Here is a 17,076-nt window from a genome sequence, read left to right as displayed (position 1 = left end):
AATTTCTATCTGCAGTTCATCGAAAATACATCCTAATCATCCTAATGTAAAACCAGCACTCACAATGAGGAGGCAAGATGGAGGAAAAGATATAATTATTGAGATTTGTAAGTAGTTTGTCTTGTATGACATTGCCATACTGATCTGTCATTACCTGCAGCAAATCTGCTTTTCTCTCGAAATTTAAGTGGCTTGATTTGCAAGGTGCTGCATTTGCTGAAGTATTATCGACAGGTTTTCAAAGCATCTTGCAAGAGTGAATGAGCCAGCTAAAATATGATGCTTTTGAAGGGATCTTTAGCATAGAAAAACTGCTCTACTGCAGTGTTTCCAGTAGTTTTGTCATGTTGGATTTATTGTGTCTTAAGAAAAAAGGTGATATTACTGCACACCAATCACTTTCACAACAAACCCACAAAAGCAAGAACAGTTGCCTTTATTTGAGTGTGCAGTCAAAGTTGCTAGCCGTCCATAAAAGAAAAAACAGTCAGGCAAAATAAAAAAATCCTATCCTTCTATATCTAATTAATATGACGTGTTTTTTTTTTCAAAAGTACTTATTAAGAACATAATATACATATGGGAGAAGCGCATTTGTTTAGTTGTGAAGAACACAAAAGACAGAGCTTAACATACATTACTCATTTTTAATAACAACATAGAGAAGAAAGTATAAACCCTGTCAATCTAACACTTTAATTTGCCTGTAAGGTGCAGCTCTGGTATCAGGACACTAATGGCAGAGGGAAAGAATGGGTACAGTAAGTCTGTCAGGTGTGTCAATCGCAGAACACAGTCACAGCACGTATTCATGATGACAAATGCACTGAAATGTTTCCTATAAAACTGGTAAGTGAAAATGTCCATAAAACATGAGTTGATGTGGAAAAAGCAAGAGTGTTTGTTGAATTATATAACAATATGGGGGAAATATGAAATTCAAGTATCAAAATAACTAAGACGCTGACAAGCTGAAAAGGTAAATTACAAAAGGTAGTAAAAATCAAGGGAAAAGAGTAATCGATACAATCAAAAATACATTAGGCAACATTTTGCATTTGTTTAAGGCAGTTGATTAAAAAAACTAAACAGAACTAGGCATCTTCTTCATTCCAAGTTAAACACAAGCCTAGCCCTAACTTGTCACCAGATTTGTTGTACAAAAAACTAAGCCTGACATTGAAACTAAGCACTTTACTTTGACTTGTCTTCTGACATCTGAGTGATAATAGAGTTCATATTGACAGCGGTGGGCTTGTGCTCTATATTTTTGGTCTTCTTCACAGTGAGGTTTGTCAGGGCTTATACGGCTGGTGCATCAAGAGCGGCAAGTCACTCTCAGCCTATAGTCAGGCACAAAATCTAAATGGTTGGCACGTATCCGTGCACAGCATCGTGGTAAGGTAGGGTAGCTAGTTTATTCATCTAACGATTGCCCTTCATGGCCTCCTTTGCTGCTAGAATAAGAGGTGTCAGACTGGAGAGCGGTTTCGCCAGCTTCAGAAATGGATGCTGCATGAGAAAAAAAAAAAAAAAAAAAAAAAAGGGGTGAAAGAAAATATAGATCAAAGAATTAATAAAATGGCACATTTTATTAAAACCACTGAAAAAGTAAATAACAATAAAGTCAATAACCTGGAGCAGCTCTTTCCCTCCACCTCTTTTCTCAACATCCATTTCCAGGCAACGATTAAGGAAATCTCTGAAAACTGGAGACAGTTTCTCAGGATTCTGAAGCTCAGGTGTGCCATTCGTGGCAATCAGGTACAACGCCTGCCAAAGGGGAAGAGAGGGGAAAAAAGGAGCATAAATCAGTAAGATCTAGAATCCAGAAAAAACTTACAAGTAAATTAAGTCAGACTGGTAAGGTAAGAAACTTCAAAAAATCTGAATAGTTTTTTTAATCCATGCAATGAAATTGTTTAAAAAGAGAACTTTCTTATAAAAGGTGGCATTCAAACAGCTGCACTAATATTATCCAGCCTTTCCTTCCTTACAGAACTTAATAGCATTCTATCTAAAAGTTCACACTATAGAGACACTATGTTCACATTATAGAGACGAGTTTTGTAACATGCAGCTGTAAAAAAACTTTAATATAAGAAAATATTTGTTCTTAGACTTGGCAGATAACAAGAACAACTAAACTGAAATCTAAATCTTGTTACTACACAGGGTGAGCATACTCCCGTGTTGACTCATGAAAGTTTAGGGACTGCAGTCTAGAGCGTGGATTGGGCTGCATTTTTCTGTCCGAACACATCCAGAGCCAAGGCACATTGTATGTCCTGTCCAAGCTGGACACAGCAGAGATTGTGTGGTGGGTTTTTGTGGTACATGCACATGGACGTGCACTATAGCCTCATCATTATAGTGTTTATTAGCACATTACAATAAAAGAAGTTTGTGTAATCTGTAGTTCTAAATATGTAAAATTACACCTATATCCCTTAACTTACACAACCAAAACTCACCCAGACAAGAACATGTTTACTAAATGTTTGTCTGAACACAGCCTCTACTGTGACTTGACATAAACATACTGGCCCATAAACTATTTACTGTGCTTCACCAATAGAACTAGAAATGCTTTCTACTCACTCGTAGTGGGTTCTCATTCAGGTAGGGAGGCTCTCCTTCAACCATCTCAATGGCCATAATACCCAGCGACCAAATGTCTACTTTAGGCCCATAAGCTTTCCTGGTAACAACTTCAGGAGCCATCCAGTAAGGGGTCCCTACCATGGTGCTGCGTTTGCTCTGCTCTGGAGTGATCTGGGCACAGAAGCCAAAATCGGCTGTTGAAGAGATGAAGATGAGTAACCAGATAGCAACACTTAACAGATGAAATCCAAATATTTCAGACTGTCCATAACAGCAGTTGAAGACTTACTCAACTTAACAGAGCCATCCATCCCAAGTAGAACATTGTCACTTTTGATGTCTCTGTGGATCACCTGGTTCGCATGCAGGAAATCCAATGCTTGTAAACACTGCAAATGTGGTGACAAATGGAGGGAGACAGTAAGGAGTTTTTGGATCTCTTTAACACTCACATGAAGCGAGACAAGATAGTATTTCTTTCATATGCTTCTGATTGTGAAAATTAGAGTGTACCTCTCGACAGACAGCAGCTATCTGGGCCTCATCCATACATGTCTCTGTAACTACATCTGTCAGAGAACCACCAGCTAGATACTCCATCACCACAAAAAGCTCCTCACCCATCAGGAAACTGACATGAACAGATAAATTACAAAGTATAACGTACATTAAACCCATCCGTGCTTTTGTGACTACTAAAATGTATTAACAGTTTTAGAAGTCCTCGTCATAGGTTTAAAAAGCTGCCAGGCTGTTGATTTACTGTATTTATTTTTACCTGTCTAAAAAGTTGACAATGTTTGGATTCTTCAGCTCCTTCATCACTAGAATCTCATTGATGATCAACTCTTTCTTCGGTTGCTTTTGTAGGTTGATCTGTTTAATAGCGACCTGTAGAAAGGTAACATTTAACATCACATATTTTACATTACCAAACTTCACTACCACTATTAGGGACCATGTATTAGTATAAAGTTATAATCACTCAATTTTTAAACCTAACCCTCGTCTATAACTCAACATTAAACTAAAAGTCCTGCAACTTTACTATAGAGGCGTTAAACCCTTTATATCATTTTGGAGACTGCAGTCTTTAACTGTAATGCATTATAAAGAGGTGTCTCGTCTCAATTAACATGCTGATTATTTATTAAATGGTTTAGACATTTTTATTTTATACTGTCTTTAAAATAAGATACAACATAGTAAAGTGAAAAGTGTATCAATTAAATAATTTTTGCTATGCAATTTGTTTATCCCAATGAGGTCGACTCCTTTTACTTTATTGCGTACCTATTTAGTGTTGTCATAAGCCTTTTACACTGTGTTCAAGTCAGGATTACTGCAGCATTTGCCACATTATTTTTTACAAAAGAATGGAGGGTGTCGGTAATTCTCCCTGATGTCAGCACTGGAGAAACAAGCAATTTAAATACCTGCATCAATATTGGCTTGTTGTCTGTCTGACATGGGGGTGAACACATGCAAAGTTTTGTACTAAGGTTGTTTCTCCTGGGGGATTCTGCAGTGTAAAAAAAGCCTCAAAAGGTGGGCTCTGAGAACTTTGCGTTTGCTCGGAGCACAAAGGCTAAGCTGTCAAAAAGTAGACTCAACTTATCTCCAACCATCAATAACTCACTCTTTACCTCCTGTCCTGTGGCAACATCAATGGCTGTAAATACTGTTCCTGATGCCCTGTGAAAAGAATGAGCGATTTAATTTATTGTACAGCCATCTGTCAAACACCTAAACTGATGTGCAAACATATCACAAATACATATTTTCAAGTTGTCAGGTTTGCAACCACAAACGTGTGTTCAAATGTTGCTCCACAGACCACCGGAGGTGCGACATGACACTTTTGACTGGTTTCAAACCTGACACAAATGATGGTAGTTAAAATCTGGCTCATTCACTCTAATTATAAGCTTTTTTCTAACTCAGCTAAAGACAGATAATGTAACAAATAATTAGATTTTGAACTAGGCAATAAAAGGCATTAACATTAACATATTGTAAACCAATTTCAAATAATACGCCTAAAAACATATCTCATGTTCTATAGAAAACTGGTGAATCTGCACTTACCCTTGCCCAATTTTTTCATATCTGGTGTACTTTTTCTTGGGATCTCCAATGCTGACTATGGTTCCTGTAAGCCACAAACAATCACATGTGTTAAGGAAAGGGCAAATTATGTGATCGGAGGTTTGACCAAAAACTGTTATGTCAGTAGATTGGTAAGATTAATGAGGTTTACTCAGTTTGTCCATGATCTCCTCATCTGACATCTTGCCCTTCTTTTTCTGTCTGTCTGCTGCCTTGGAAGCAAAATCTCCATCAGGACACACATTTGGAGCAGGGATGGGGTCAATAACGGAGCGAGTATACACCTGCACAACACATGCAACAATAACCAAAGGCAAATGAGTGCACAAGCAATTATAAAGTTAACAATAAATAATCAATGAAGTCCATAAATATCTAATAAGATGTTTGGACAGGGGACTTACACTCTTAGTGTGTTCTGGTCGTGGTGCCACAACAGGAGGAGGAGTGTCATCATCGTCGTCATCATCAATGTCTTTAATATTTGGTGATGAAGGTTCTGTGCCTTTTTTGACAGGCTAATTCACAAGAAAATAAAAGTTGGTACTCTTTGTGAAACAAATCATAGTAGGGGAAAAGAGCATATAAAAATACGTATATCTATCTACTTCTCTACATATCTATTTATCTATCTCTGTGTGTGTGTGTGTGCTGTCAAAAGTCCGGAAATACTTACAGATTGAGGCCCGGGAGTGAATGCATCTTTTTCTGTAAAAAATAAAATAAATATATACATTTGCTTTACATAATGTCCAATCAATAAAAGGAAATATGATAAGCTAAAATTGTCTTGTGTCTAGAAAATTTGGGAGGTTTCTACCAAGCATCTCCACCAAAGAAAACAAACAGAACTTAAATCTAACGCATCACCTTACCAGAGGATGAGAAGCTGAGGTACTTCTGACGGCCATTGCCTGTCGAGTCATAGAACTTAAGAACATCAAGCACAGCCTGTGGGTTTTTCTTCTGCTCTGACTTGGTGATGTTTGAGGTCTGGAGTAGTCGAGCCCACTGCTCTGGCATACCCTGTGTATGACAAGAGTAAAACAAAATGTGTCAACATAATGTGGGCCAATCTTTGCTTTGGTAATTAGTTAAATTGCAAAATTTAGGTTAATAGAAGAAAGACTGTATCGGTGGAAATGACCAAAATGTAAAAACTTACAGTGAATTCCCCTGTAACAGCGTCAAAGCCAACATGTATGGTGTGTTCAAAATCTGAAGGTGGTGAGATCTCTGGTCGCTCTTTGTCTCTATCTTTCTTTTTGCCAACTGAAATTGAACACATCCTTATTGAAACCACACTCAGACTGATAACAAACATTAAAATAACTTCACAGTTACATGTATTTCTCTTAGTGGTACAAAACACTTTGACCTTTTTCAGCCCCAGAGAAGATTGAGATGATCTTGTTGCGAGATTTCCTCTCCTCAGGCACAGAGGGCAGTGGTTTAGAGCTGTGGTTAGCTGAGAGCGAGTCTTTGCCAGAGCCGGTGCTGAAGATGGTGCTGCTCATTCTGACTGGAGGGGCAGGGGGTTTATCATCAGGGTCGCCGTTATCACACATCGCTATGTGGTTGTTTTTAGCCTCACAGGGTTAGCAGGGCTGGGGAGCACAGCAGCAGAGGATGGAGAGGGAGCAAAGCTGCACTTACATCAGCATATGTGCTCAAGAACCACAGGACGTGCAGAAGGTGACGGCAGAAGAGAACTGATCCACTGGGTTGTACCTGGAAGAAAATCATCCAGGACAATAATAATTATGTAAAGGCTACTGACATATCAGACTGGTAAATAAGAACTACATTCTACCATACAACAATTTTATAACATCATCAGGTCTTAATCTTCTTGCAGGCAAATAATAAATATGACAGCTGCTGAACAGGGTACTGCTACTTAAAAAGCTTAAGACAGAAACAGAGAGCTATATACGTTTAATATTATTGGTGAACTACCAAAACGAGAACCAATAGAAGCAAGTTGAAAACTGTTGAAGTTGACCTTACTGTACAAGGGGTCATCGAAGGCACTGCAGAAATGTCTGTACCAGTGGTACTGATATGTGACTAAACCGTGAGGAGAAACCCAGACCACAACTTTTACATGTGACAGAGACACTGTGTTAGAGGAACGAAACCAGTGAACACAGATGACACCTGAAAAACTTTCCAACAACAAGATTCTACTATCTATTTGAGAAATCCGTTTTTAGCTGAGCAGTGTCGTTAGTGTCCTGTGCGGTATCTGAAGAAAACCAAAGGATGAGCCCGGATCAGAATAATAACGTTAGCATGATGCAAGTTACTCCTCCCCTGTGCACTTGATACACAAATGGACACTTTATAGCTTCTTGCTAAGACATGTCCATATACAGACTTTTAGACAATTATTTTCCCCATATTACATTATATCTCCATTCTAAAATCTATTCCAAAATGCCCCTGAAATGACAGCAACAACACGGGCGGCTAGCACGCTAACGCTAGTATTAACATTAACCGACTTGGCCAACAAGTGTGCTAGCTGTGAGCTAGCGTTAGCAGGACAAGCTACACTACTGCTTACAAACGGCTATCAGCTTCACGCTCTCAACTAACGCTTACGAGTCTAACAACCATTGCTACTGGTGCCCCCTCATCAAATTACCATAGCCAAGAGGCAACTTAGACAATTCTACATAGACGGCAAAGTAGCAAACGAGCTACTAGACATTTGCTTTATTTGCAGGCTAACAAGACGACGCAAAAGCAGCACAGCTCACCGGAGATCCCACACCACTTAAACTTGAATAGTACTTGACTCCCGGACGATCCTCGACGGTCCGGAATATCTTTGCAAATGCTTTAAAAGTGCTTCCTTTGTGACATTTGGGCCTTAGTGATCCACACCGCGTGCAGATTTCTTTGTAAAACGGGGACTAGTACTATTTACAATGCAACTTTTCTTCTATCTTTTCTGCCCCTTGGATAATTCCGCTATGGCGAAGGGGAAGCGGAACTACCGACCCAGCCCTAACCTATTCAATAAATGTTTCTAATGAATGGTGTGTGAAATTTATCCACAATGTGAATCCATAAATGACAGCCCGTGTGCAAAACGGCACTGCTCATACTCCCAACACTAACACCTTTTTGACTGCTGGGAAATCGAATGGCAATGAACGTGTAGAACCCCAGAAACTGGAAGTTAGATGGTAAATTTAGTCGAAAAGCAAGAGGACACCGATAAACACGTTTAACTACATTTGAGCAACTGATGGGAACTAAAAGTTATTTAAATTGTCCTATGATCTCTGAAACTGCCAGCTCACGACTGTCACTGTCACACCGATTTTCCTATGCCCATATATGAACATAAAAGAAACTTGTAGACTAGAGCAAACTTTCATTGTTAGCATTGGCTATACATGCATGCAAGTATTGTAGGGATTGATCATAGAGCAAAAGTTTTTTTTAAACCAGCTCCTGTAGGCATTACAGATTTATGACTCTATGAATTAGAACAAACACTTGATTGTCAACAAAAGATGAAAAAAAACCTTTAATTCAGTAACAAAAAACAAAAAAAAAAAAGAAAATAAAAAAAGAAAAAGAAAAAGAAAAAAGAAAGCAGAGCTTTGCTTTTTATTATCTTGAGTTTGACTTTATCTTTAGTTTGAATACTGTTGGCAGCTGGACTAAAGACAAGAATGTGCTTTGTGGCTACACCACATTTATGTAATTGTATGTTTCAAACAAAGCAAATACAATGTAGTATCTCTTAGTTTGCCTTTGGCAGTGTTCCTTTGTCTGCTGCAAGATTTTAACAGGAGGGAACCACAAAAGTTAGAGCAGTGTGTAGTAAAGTAACTGTAAGAAACAAGGGTAGTGTTTATAGTTTTAACAAAAAAAAAAAAGAATCTGTGTTTTGTATAAATCCATTTGATCCTGGCATCACATGTATGTTAACAATAACTGTTTAGATTTGATGTTCCCACATGTATTTGGACAAAGCCGCACAGGATAATAATGTGATTAGAAGAGTTCCACTGCATACAGGTATAACCAAAGACCCATCGCCAACTGGAAACTGGAAACTCATGGGGCCATATTCCTAAAAGATATAGAAAATTTTTTAGTAAGATAAAAAGGACAATGTGGAGAGAGTATGATATTTTTAAAAGTTGCTAAATTGTTTTCTTAGGATTTTGGAAAGATTTATAGAGAGCCACCTGCTGATGTTGCATTTTCACCCATGAACACATGCTGGAATTGTCAGCTGTGCAAGGGGCATCCACAATTTGAGACTCTAAGCTGTTGAGCTTTGTACCTAGAAGGAATAAAAGAGTTTATATTAAGGAAACAACCACTACCTTTTCTGTTACTACATCTTCTTTATCTTCTTTACTATATCAGCTTTTACTTTCCTGGAATTTCTGGAGTTACAGGATATAAAATTGGTGGAATGCTTCTGATGTTACATATGTGCATGACAACACAATCAACTTACATTCTTTTGTCTGGAGTAGAAGCTCTGGAGGTTCTATGTTGATAGATGTAGATGTTTTTCCATCAAAAGAGGGCTCGTGGTAGCGGCCATGTATTGGAATAGCTATTTTAAGCAGTCTGGGAGTTGATCCATTGAGGGTAGGATACATATAGGTGATAAATCCTGAAGTCTTGTGAGCAGGAGCCTCTAGGTCAATAGCGGAATCTAGCAAAAACTTAAAGAGAACAATGAATGTATGTATACACTGTATATCAATGTGGTATTGCCATATTATTTAGAGAGTTTATTGATTTTAATATATTTAGAAAATCTCTACAAGTTCTACTTTGGGCAAAATTAAAGTTGTATCCAATAACAATCAAATATGGAATGCATAAAAGTGTGAAATTTGAAGAGGCTTGAATACTTTATGGGGCCTTACTGCACAATTATTCTGCTTGACCGTTTCAGCTCAGTGAAAGGTAAGATTTGTGTGAGCTTACCTGCCAATCACTTTGATCACTGAGGGATGCAAGTTGATATGGATCAACAAATACGCCTCTGGGCCATCTATTAATCAACAAAACTCTGACCTCACTGATCAAATTGGGGCTGAGTGAAACGGTTGTTACCACCTCCCTAAAACATGACAAAATGATTGTCATTGTTTAGTGATAAATGATATCACACAACACAAGCAATGAAGATTGATCTATTAGTATAGAATATCTCTTAGTAAAAACACAATACCTGTGGAAACCCTTTTTGCTGACCTCCACTGACACTGATGTAGATTCAAGCCCCTGCCTCACAAGGTCACAGTGGTTTTCATTATTATCTGTATAAATGTGCAGATTATATTTTTCACGACCACAACATTAAAAAACATTTAGGTTAATAAGAAAATGTAAAATTAAAAAAATATATAAAGTTGTCATCATTTATACATAAAAATGTATAAAATGTATGTAAAATGAGATATACCCAAATCCAACATTTGTCTGTTTTGTTATCAGTTGCTTATTATTTTCATTTTAAACTCTATTACATTGTTGTTTTTGTATTTTTTGTAAAACACGATATAGTTAGTCTGTAAACAATTATATTATTATTATTATATTAGCATAAATATAGGGCAATAATGAAAGAACGAACAATTATTAAATTAGTGATTACACACAAAACTAAAAGTGATTAGCCATTTGCCAAGTAGTTGTGTAACAATAAGGTTATACTTCACCCTTTTCGATGAACGTTAAACAATAACATATCGATAAACAGGTCAACAAAGACAGTAGAAAATACATTTATACAGTAATTTGAACTTTACTAAGCTCACTACAGCTTAAGTATCTAGCGATATGAACATTTTGTTGGGAATTGTTTACGGAAAAGACCTTTAAGGCCCCTTCGGTAGTATCTTTGGTGGCTGCCAAAGTGCCTGAGTAAAAAAAGAATCGAATTGTATTGAAGAAAATCCTGACCAAATATTATTTTATATACACTGTTGTTTTCTAATCAGCAATCACTCTTTATGGCCGAAGTAAGTAAAACAATATAATATTTTTAGTATTTTTCTGTAATGCAGACAGGCTTCGGTAAAGGCAGATACGTTTGAGAATGACGAAGGATATCCAGGAAAAACTTCAATTGTCTTTGAAGCCGTTAATCGTTATTCAGTCTACTGTGACAAGTACCCCTATCAACTATTTTTAATTGTGGTTAGTTCTTTACTCTTCATCGCTCCAAATGACATCAGTTTAAATCTGGCTTGCCGCAGAAGATGTCGTTCGAGGCAAAGCGATGTGGAGTGCAGTTCTGTCCTCCCTCTATAGTTTTAATTTATCAAAATATGGAATCCAAAAAGGTGCGAAAAAGAATAATTCCTGTGCGGAACTTCTCAAAATATTCTGGTAAGGTAATACAATTGTACAATTTCTCTCACTTTTTTATTAAAATTTACAATCGCTTCGCCATTGAGGCTAAGTGTTTGGAGAGACCCAAATATGGAATGATTTTGATATCTTGATTCAAGAGCATATTTTTAAATTTAAGAGAAAATTTCACATGGTGACACTAGAATGTTCTAGCAATGTTCAAGACACTGTGTGACTGTACCTAATTAATAGGTATAGGCAACAGGATATATATAAGTAAAGATCACAAAGTGTTAGAGAGTTTACAAAAGCCACCTGGCAGGTTACTCCCTGTAGACATTTACTTCCAAAGTGCAGTTTGACTCTTTGATACCCTCTTTCCCCAACCTTCAGACTATGGCATGGCTGCTGAAAGGCTTAAGAATCACCCACGGCACGGGGACTACTTGGAGGGGGTGTCTCAGAGCCAGCTGGAAAAGCTTCTCCTTATCCTGAGAGATCACATGCAGGGCTTCACCCTGGAGCACAGCTTAGCCTCTTTCCGACTGGACCCTGACGAAGACCTGAACAAACTGGGCGATGAGGAGCTTGCTCGCAAGAAAGGCCAAATGGATGAGTTATTTGAGAAGAACCGCCGGCGCAAAGGTGATGCTGAATTTGTTTACGACTTGGAAGTGGATTTCAATAAGTCCATCCAGGAAAGGTGCAGCTGGGATGACGAGACAGAATGATTTTAAAATCTTTTTCAATGTGCTTTTCCAAACTTATTCTAACGTCAGTCTCTTAGAAAAAAAAAAGATCAACGGTTTTCAGTTTGTGCCTTCAGAGGTCGCACGTTAATTTGGCATGGGTTTTTATGCCGGATGCCCTTCCTGCCCTAACCCTCCCATTTCACTTGGGTTCTGGACCGGTACCAAGGTTGTCCTTGGTGGAGCGGGGCCACTCCTGCTGGGTTAGGATTTGAACTTGTGGCCTACTGCATCCCCACCACTGATATTTTAGTACTTCAGAAATAAACGGAAAGTGCTTTCCAGTGAAAATCTTAGGGAGAACTTTAATGCAGCAGAAAATTTCTATGGATTATACCTCTGACTGGCAATTTACAATCGCAACCATTTGTTAATGCTGAGTGCCCCACACCAAATAACATTTACTGTCATTAACAACAGCATCAAAACTAATCATCTACATAGTTTCCTGCTACTGGGCATAAATAAGATTTTCAGGCAAAAAAACCCCCAATACTTTTATCATACCCATGTCACATTCTATTTCAGAGACAATAAATGAAATAACCAAGAATAATAGTGAATATTTATTTGTTATAAAATACTGGATTTTACAAAATACAAAGACTTTGGCTTTTATCTGTGGCATATGCCTGAGTGACATTCACAGTTAAACATGAAAAGATGCTAAAATCCTATTTATTAAAATTTGAATTTCGAACACTTACCAGTGAGTAAGCAATACAACAAATATGCCTTTGGAACAAGCTGTCCACATAATGTTGTTTCATTTTTTTATATTTTATAGATATGATTTGAGTCAATGTACTATGGCAAAGTTTTAAATGACATAAAATATATCATGATACCAAATCTGCAGTTTCAAACCTCTTCAGGGAACTATTTAATTCAAAGTGCTTAGATACCTCATTCATGTGACACAAACTGACTGACCAAAAGTACCACATTACATTCAAAGATGTCGCAGTATGTTTTTAAGTCAATAAAAGATTGTATATATATTTATACACACATTGCTTTCCTTGATTGGTTTAAGCAAATCAAAAATGTATTTTACATCGGTATCAATTGCAGTCAATTTATATAGTGATGGTGTTTTCCCTAAGGAGGTAGTAACTTAAAATTCATCCATTATCTTTACCGCTTATCCTGTAAAGGGTCACAGGGAGTCAACCTCGGGAGACAATGGGCAGGAGGACGGGTTGCCAGTCTATCTCAGGGATGACACGTAATGACAGACAACCACTGACACTCACATGCTACAGGCACATCTTAATGTCCATCTACCATCTAACATCCACATCTACAGGCAATTTAGAATTACCAATAACCTAACTTGCATGTTATTTGATTAACTGTAGCAGGAAATTAGAGTACCTACATGAGCATGAGGATAAAACACAAACTACAGGAAAACCCTTTTGTAGCTGTGAGAGTGTTAACCACTCCACGGTCATGTTACCTAGTAACTTAAAATCTGACATAATTCCTTTTAACGTCATTATTTGGTAAGGATTTAGTTGTTTAAAACGGTATTTTCAGCAGGCTTTTCACTTGTTAAAAAAATAATTCTTTATAAAACTAATATTTCAAGTATACTAAAGCCGCAATCCGGGATTTGTGAGTATATTAGTAAGGAGTTTAAATTCACCCTATGGCATGAAAGTAACAACTTTGAAATTGGTGTACGTTTGTATCATTTTAACTCTACCATCTCAAACTGCACAATAAGATGCATTATTATTTTTAAAGCTATTGGACAAAGACGGGTGTCTAAAAATCCAAAAAATTATATTAACCCAATACAGGGGGGTTTATGGTGCTACAAGGGTAGCTATACTCCAAATCCGGATAAGGCCCTGAAAAAGCTTTATGACCCACCATTTCTATGGAGAGTTTTGTAACTGATGTTCTTGTTTACACTGTTAAACTACAGAAAAAATACATACATTTTTTTTTCATTTCCTAAAATGAAAAATCTTATTTTTTCTTCTTGTCTTGGGTGCATCTTGGACAAAACCTAAGACGTGTCATAAAAAAGAAAGGGGGGAAGGGGTTAAAGCACTGAGATAAACAGTAGTTATTTGTATATATGATGACTGGTTCAATCACATACATTTGCATAACCCAATCACCATTAGCAGTCTTTGAATTAAAAGCTCTTACCATTTTCCTTTGGGCTTGGTAGCAAGATCAACACATGCAAAGTGAAACCACTCAATCGGACACTAAAACAAACAATCCAAAAGATGAAAAACGAGGTCAGTATTTTTAACCTCCAAGGCCTTTAGTCAACACATTCTGATCACAATTATAACTTCATTAAATATAGAAACACATTGGGAACCTACATCTGGGTTATCACATCCAATCATCTCTCCATATGATACTTGATGGCACAGGCAGTATGTAGGCTCATTGGGATCAACAGGCATGTCCAAAACATCTGATGGCTGCATAGGCAGGAGAGCTTCACTCAAATCTGGGCTAAAAGACCAACATTACACAAACAGCATGATTAGAATTAAACACCGTTAAATAGGGGACAAATTGAGGAGTAATCTGCATTGAAAAATCTTGAACAATGCTGTATTTCCAGTCTAACAAAAATGTGCAGGTGGAAGTAGAGAGGTATTAGGGCTTAGACTTGATGAGGCACCAGCCTAAAGTTACCTGTTTTTCATCTTTTTCTTTCTGGGAGAATCTTCATCAGAACCTTTCCTTCCTCTTCCCCTGGATCCACGCTTCTCTCTCAGCCCCCGGGAGTCACCTTCTGTGGAAAATATTTAATCAAATACATATACATACATCTATTTTGATAAAATACATTTAATTTGGCCAACTTACTTTTCAATGCTCTTCCCTCTGTACTTTCATAGCCACTCACTTCCAGCTTCTCTTTAAGCTCATTCTCAAACCGTGCCAGGTCCGCATCCAGTCTGCGGATATGTTTGTCCACCTATAGTAGACATTTTTTTGTTTAGAATAGAACGTTACTGTGTGTACTGTTTGATTTGGAAATTTGTTAAACTGAATACAACTTTAATGTCAAAGAGATAAGTTAATAGTAACAGGAAAAATACACCTGACCAATGTTTGGACTGACCATCTCATATGTCTGCATTGCAAGCTGGACTTTGTCATCACTGAATTCTTTACACTTGCTGTAGGCATTCTGGATCTTGTGCAGGTGTTCCACTCTCTGTTCTGAGGCCAGGTTCTTCACATTTGCTATGTACTCTTCAGCCAGTTTATCAATCTCACTTCTCTTTTCTAAACACAAACATGATGATTACAATACTGGAACAACAGTATTGTTGGCACAATACTTTTATGTTTTGGGGACTTTAAATAGTACAACACAAACCTTTCTACTTTCAGAGCACATCAATTTAGATTTTCAGTAAATGTAGCTTATTTTTCCACCACAATCATGTCACATATCAAACAGGAAATTGGATTAAATTATTACCTTCAGTCCTGTTGTCCAGGTCTCTCATCAAAGTAAAGTTTCTTTGTAGCTCACATGGTAGGTTTTCAATACCTAGAGATTAACGTAAGTATGAGGGAGATGAGGGGGTCTGGTCTGCATATTGTTTTCTAAAAATTGACATTTAAATCAAACACATGTATGACTGAATTCACATAGCTGAGCCGTTATGGATCTTATAAAGCTTTTAAGTTCAGTGTTTTTTTTTTTTTTTTTTTTTTTGTCTGGTTAAGTCGGTGCCGTTTAAAAACTCAAATGAAAAATAAATAAATAAGTTGAAACAGAAAGCCTCAAAAAGCTTTTTCAATGCACAGTTATGAGGGGATGATCTTAAAAGATCAACCGCAAATGACCAGCATTGGATTACATAAGAAAATATACTATTCCATAAAAAACTGCTCTGAAATGTCTGTGCAATTTTACACTGAACATGTCGGTATGTTATTTAAACTTGAAAATCTTATATTTAGCTGGGGGAATGACATAAGTGAGCTGTGTTGCACCCGCGGTAACAGCAATGGGCTATTGAATAAATGATGGAAGCTGCATATGCACTTCAAACACCCCGCCCCAGCGCGTAAACGGTTACGGGACACCAACAGGTTGAAATGCACATTATTAGTTATCAAAAAAACAATTATCACATATCGACCAGAATGAACATAATCAAAAGGTTTCACCATGCTGCGTATAACAACGATTAACAATCTTACATAACTATAGCGAACCTTAGTTACGTAGCTGCTAACTAATTAGCGTTAACTATACGAATGTGATAGAGGGCGAAACCACACCAACTGCAAACTTCAATACTCTATAAAATTTCAAAATTGTCTTGAGTTGGTTGCATTCAACTTTATTGCCATAAACTGAGTTTTTCACAATTCATACTTCGCGATGTTAATCAGTTAGCTAGTCACTGACATAACAGCTAGCTGTATTTGCTAACATACTGCAGGTTAGCTAGTTTCTTCTGTCAGTCATCCACCATGCGAAAACGTCTTTGATACAGTCCAACTAAACCTCCAACAAACCTAACATGTACAACATGATGTTTTGATTTTGACCACAATATCCCCAGGTACTCACTGTCAAGATAATGTTCCAAATATATTGCCGTCGCCATTTCAGATTAGCTGTTTAGCTTCTGCGTTGTTAGCTCTGAAACTGTTGGCCGGAGAACTGATGAACTTGTTTCGTTGCCCTGGGATCGCTCGTCATCCAGTGGATAACTCGCTTGCAAATACTTGGTTCTGCCTGCAGTCACAAGTTTCTCCAAGTGGGAATGAAGTGACACTTGTTACCGTAAATAGTCAATTCACTTCAATACACATGTACTCAGAATCCGTACAGGATACACATTTCTGCGGGTGTTTCGCATGCGCGGCACATAGCGGTGCAAGTCTAATACCACACAAACCAAATTAAACTTTCTTTATATCAATTAGTTGCTATTGATTGGTCCTTACAAGACTTATTTACTTTACTGTACGTAGCCTAAATACCCTTTTACATTTTTCAAATGTAAACGTTTATTTCAACCAAATCCTGAAAGGGCAAATAACTACATACATTTGCGAACCCATAACAGTCTGAATATATAATTATCGTGACTGATAAACAATGTTTGTTTCTTCTGTTGATATACATCTATTTACATGAAGCTCAAACACTTTGTAAGCTTATTGGCAGGAAATGTACTAAAACGAGCGCGCTATTGCGACGTTTACTAGCACTTTCCAGCAGTGTCAGCTGATCGGTCACGTTAAAAAAACA

General features: G+C 37.4%; 4 protein-coding genes across 5 annotated transcripts; 1 reads left to right on the top strand and 3 right to left on the bottom strand.

Annotated features, from left to right (window-relative positions):
- Positions 1–420: 420 nt before the first annotated feature.
- pak2b (p21 protein (Cdc42/Rac)-activated kinase 2b) lies at positions 421–7,825 on the bottom strand. Of its 2 annotated transcripts, none has more exons than XM_067513113.1 (15): positions 7,479–7,825; positions 6,092–6,444; positions 5,879–5,985; positions 5,589–5,739; positions 5,390–5,421; positions 5,118–5,231; positions 4,865–4,997; positions 4,693–4,756; positions 4,251–4,299; positions 3,383–3,495; positions 3,118–3,235; positions 2,894–2,993; positions 2,602–2,798; positions 1,636–1,773; positions 421–1,512 (listed from the first exon to the last, which is right to left on the bottom strand). In XM_067513113.1, the coding sequence occupies exons 2-15, from the start codon at positions 6,279–6,281 to the stop codon at positions 1,426–1,428; spliced, it is 1,593 nt and encodes a 530-aa protein (XP_067369214.1). In that variant the 5' UTR covers positions 6,282–6,444; positions 7,479–7,825; the 3' UTR covers positions 421–1,425. The 2 variants fall into 2 exon arrangements, with proteins under 2 accessions (XP_067369214.1, XP_067369215.1); XM_067513114.1 differs by lacking the exon at positions 7,479–7,825 and adding an exon at positions 6,724–7,430.
- A 761-nt stretch (positions 7,826–8,586) lies between these two features.
- Positions 8,587–10,584, bottom strand: pigx (phosphatidylinositol glycan anchor biosynthesis, class X). The gene is made up of 6 exons (XM_067513128.1): positions 10,425–10,584; positions 9,935–10,022; positions 9,688–9,823; positions 9,206–9,419; positions 8,928–9,025; positions 8,587–8,809 (listed from the first exon to the last, which is right to left on the bottom strand). Exons 1-6 carry the CDS (start codon positions 10,489–10,491, stop codon positions 8,675–8,677), a joined length of 738 nt encoding a protein of 245 aa, XP_067369229.1. The 5' UTR covers positions 10,492–10,584; the 3' UTR covers positions 8,587–8,674.
- A 205-nt stretch (positions 10,585–10,789) lies between these two features.
- cep19 (centrosomal protein 19) lies at positions 10,790–12,817 on the top strand. Its single transcript, XM_067513133.1, has 2 exons — positions 10,790–11,097; positions 11,455–12,817. Exons 1-2 carry the CDS (start codon positions 10,968–10,970, stop codon positions 11,790–11,792), a joined length of 468 nt encoding a protein of 155 aa, XP_067369234.1. The 5' UTR covers positions 10,790–10,967; the 3' UTR covers positions 11,793–12,817.
- On the bottom strand, positions 12,364–16,877 carry ing5a (inhibitor of growth family, member 5a). Its single transcript, XM_067513129.1, has 8 exons — positions 16,390–16,877; positions 15,283–15,354; positions 14,917–15,083; positions 14,658–14,769; positions 14,484–14,583; positions 14,162–14,297; positions 13,977–14,038; positions 12,364–13,830 (listed from the first exon to the last, which is right to left on the bottom strand). The coding sequence occupies exons 1-8, from the start codon at positions 16,424–16,426 to the stop codon at positions 13,791–13,793; spliced, it is 726 nt and encodes a 241-aa protein (XP_067369230.1). The 5' UTR covers positions 16,427–16,877; the 3' UTR covers positions 12,364–13,790.
- Positions 16,878–17,076: the final 199 nt, after the last annotated feature.

The sequence above is a fragment of the Channa argus genome, chromosome 8 (assembly GCF_033026475.1).
Source record: "Channa argus isolate prfri chromosome 8, Channa argus male v1.0, whole genome shotgun sequence".
NCBI classification, from domain to species: Eukaryota; Metazoa; Chordata; class Actinopteri; order Anabantiformes; family Channidae; genus Channa; species Channa argus.
The sequence above is the reverse complement of the archived record's forward strand: the minus strand, read 5'-3'. Positions and strand labels throughout refer to the sequence as shown.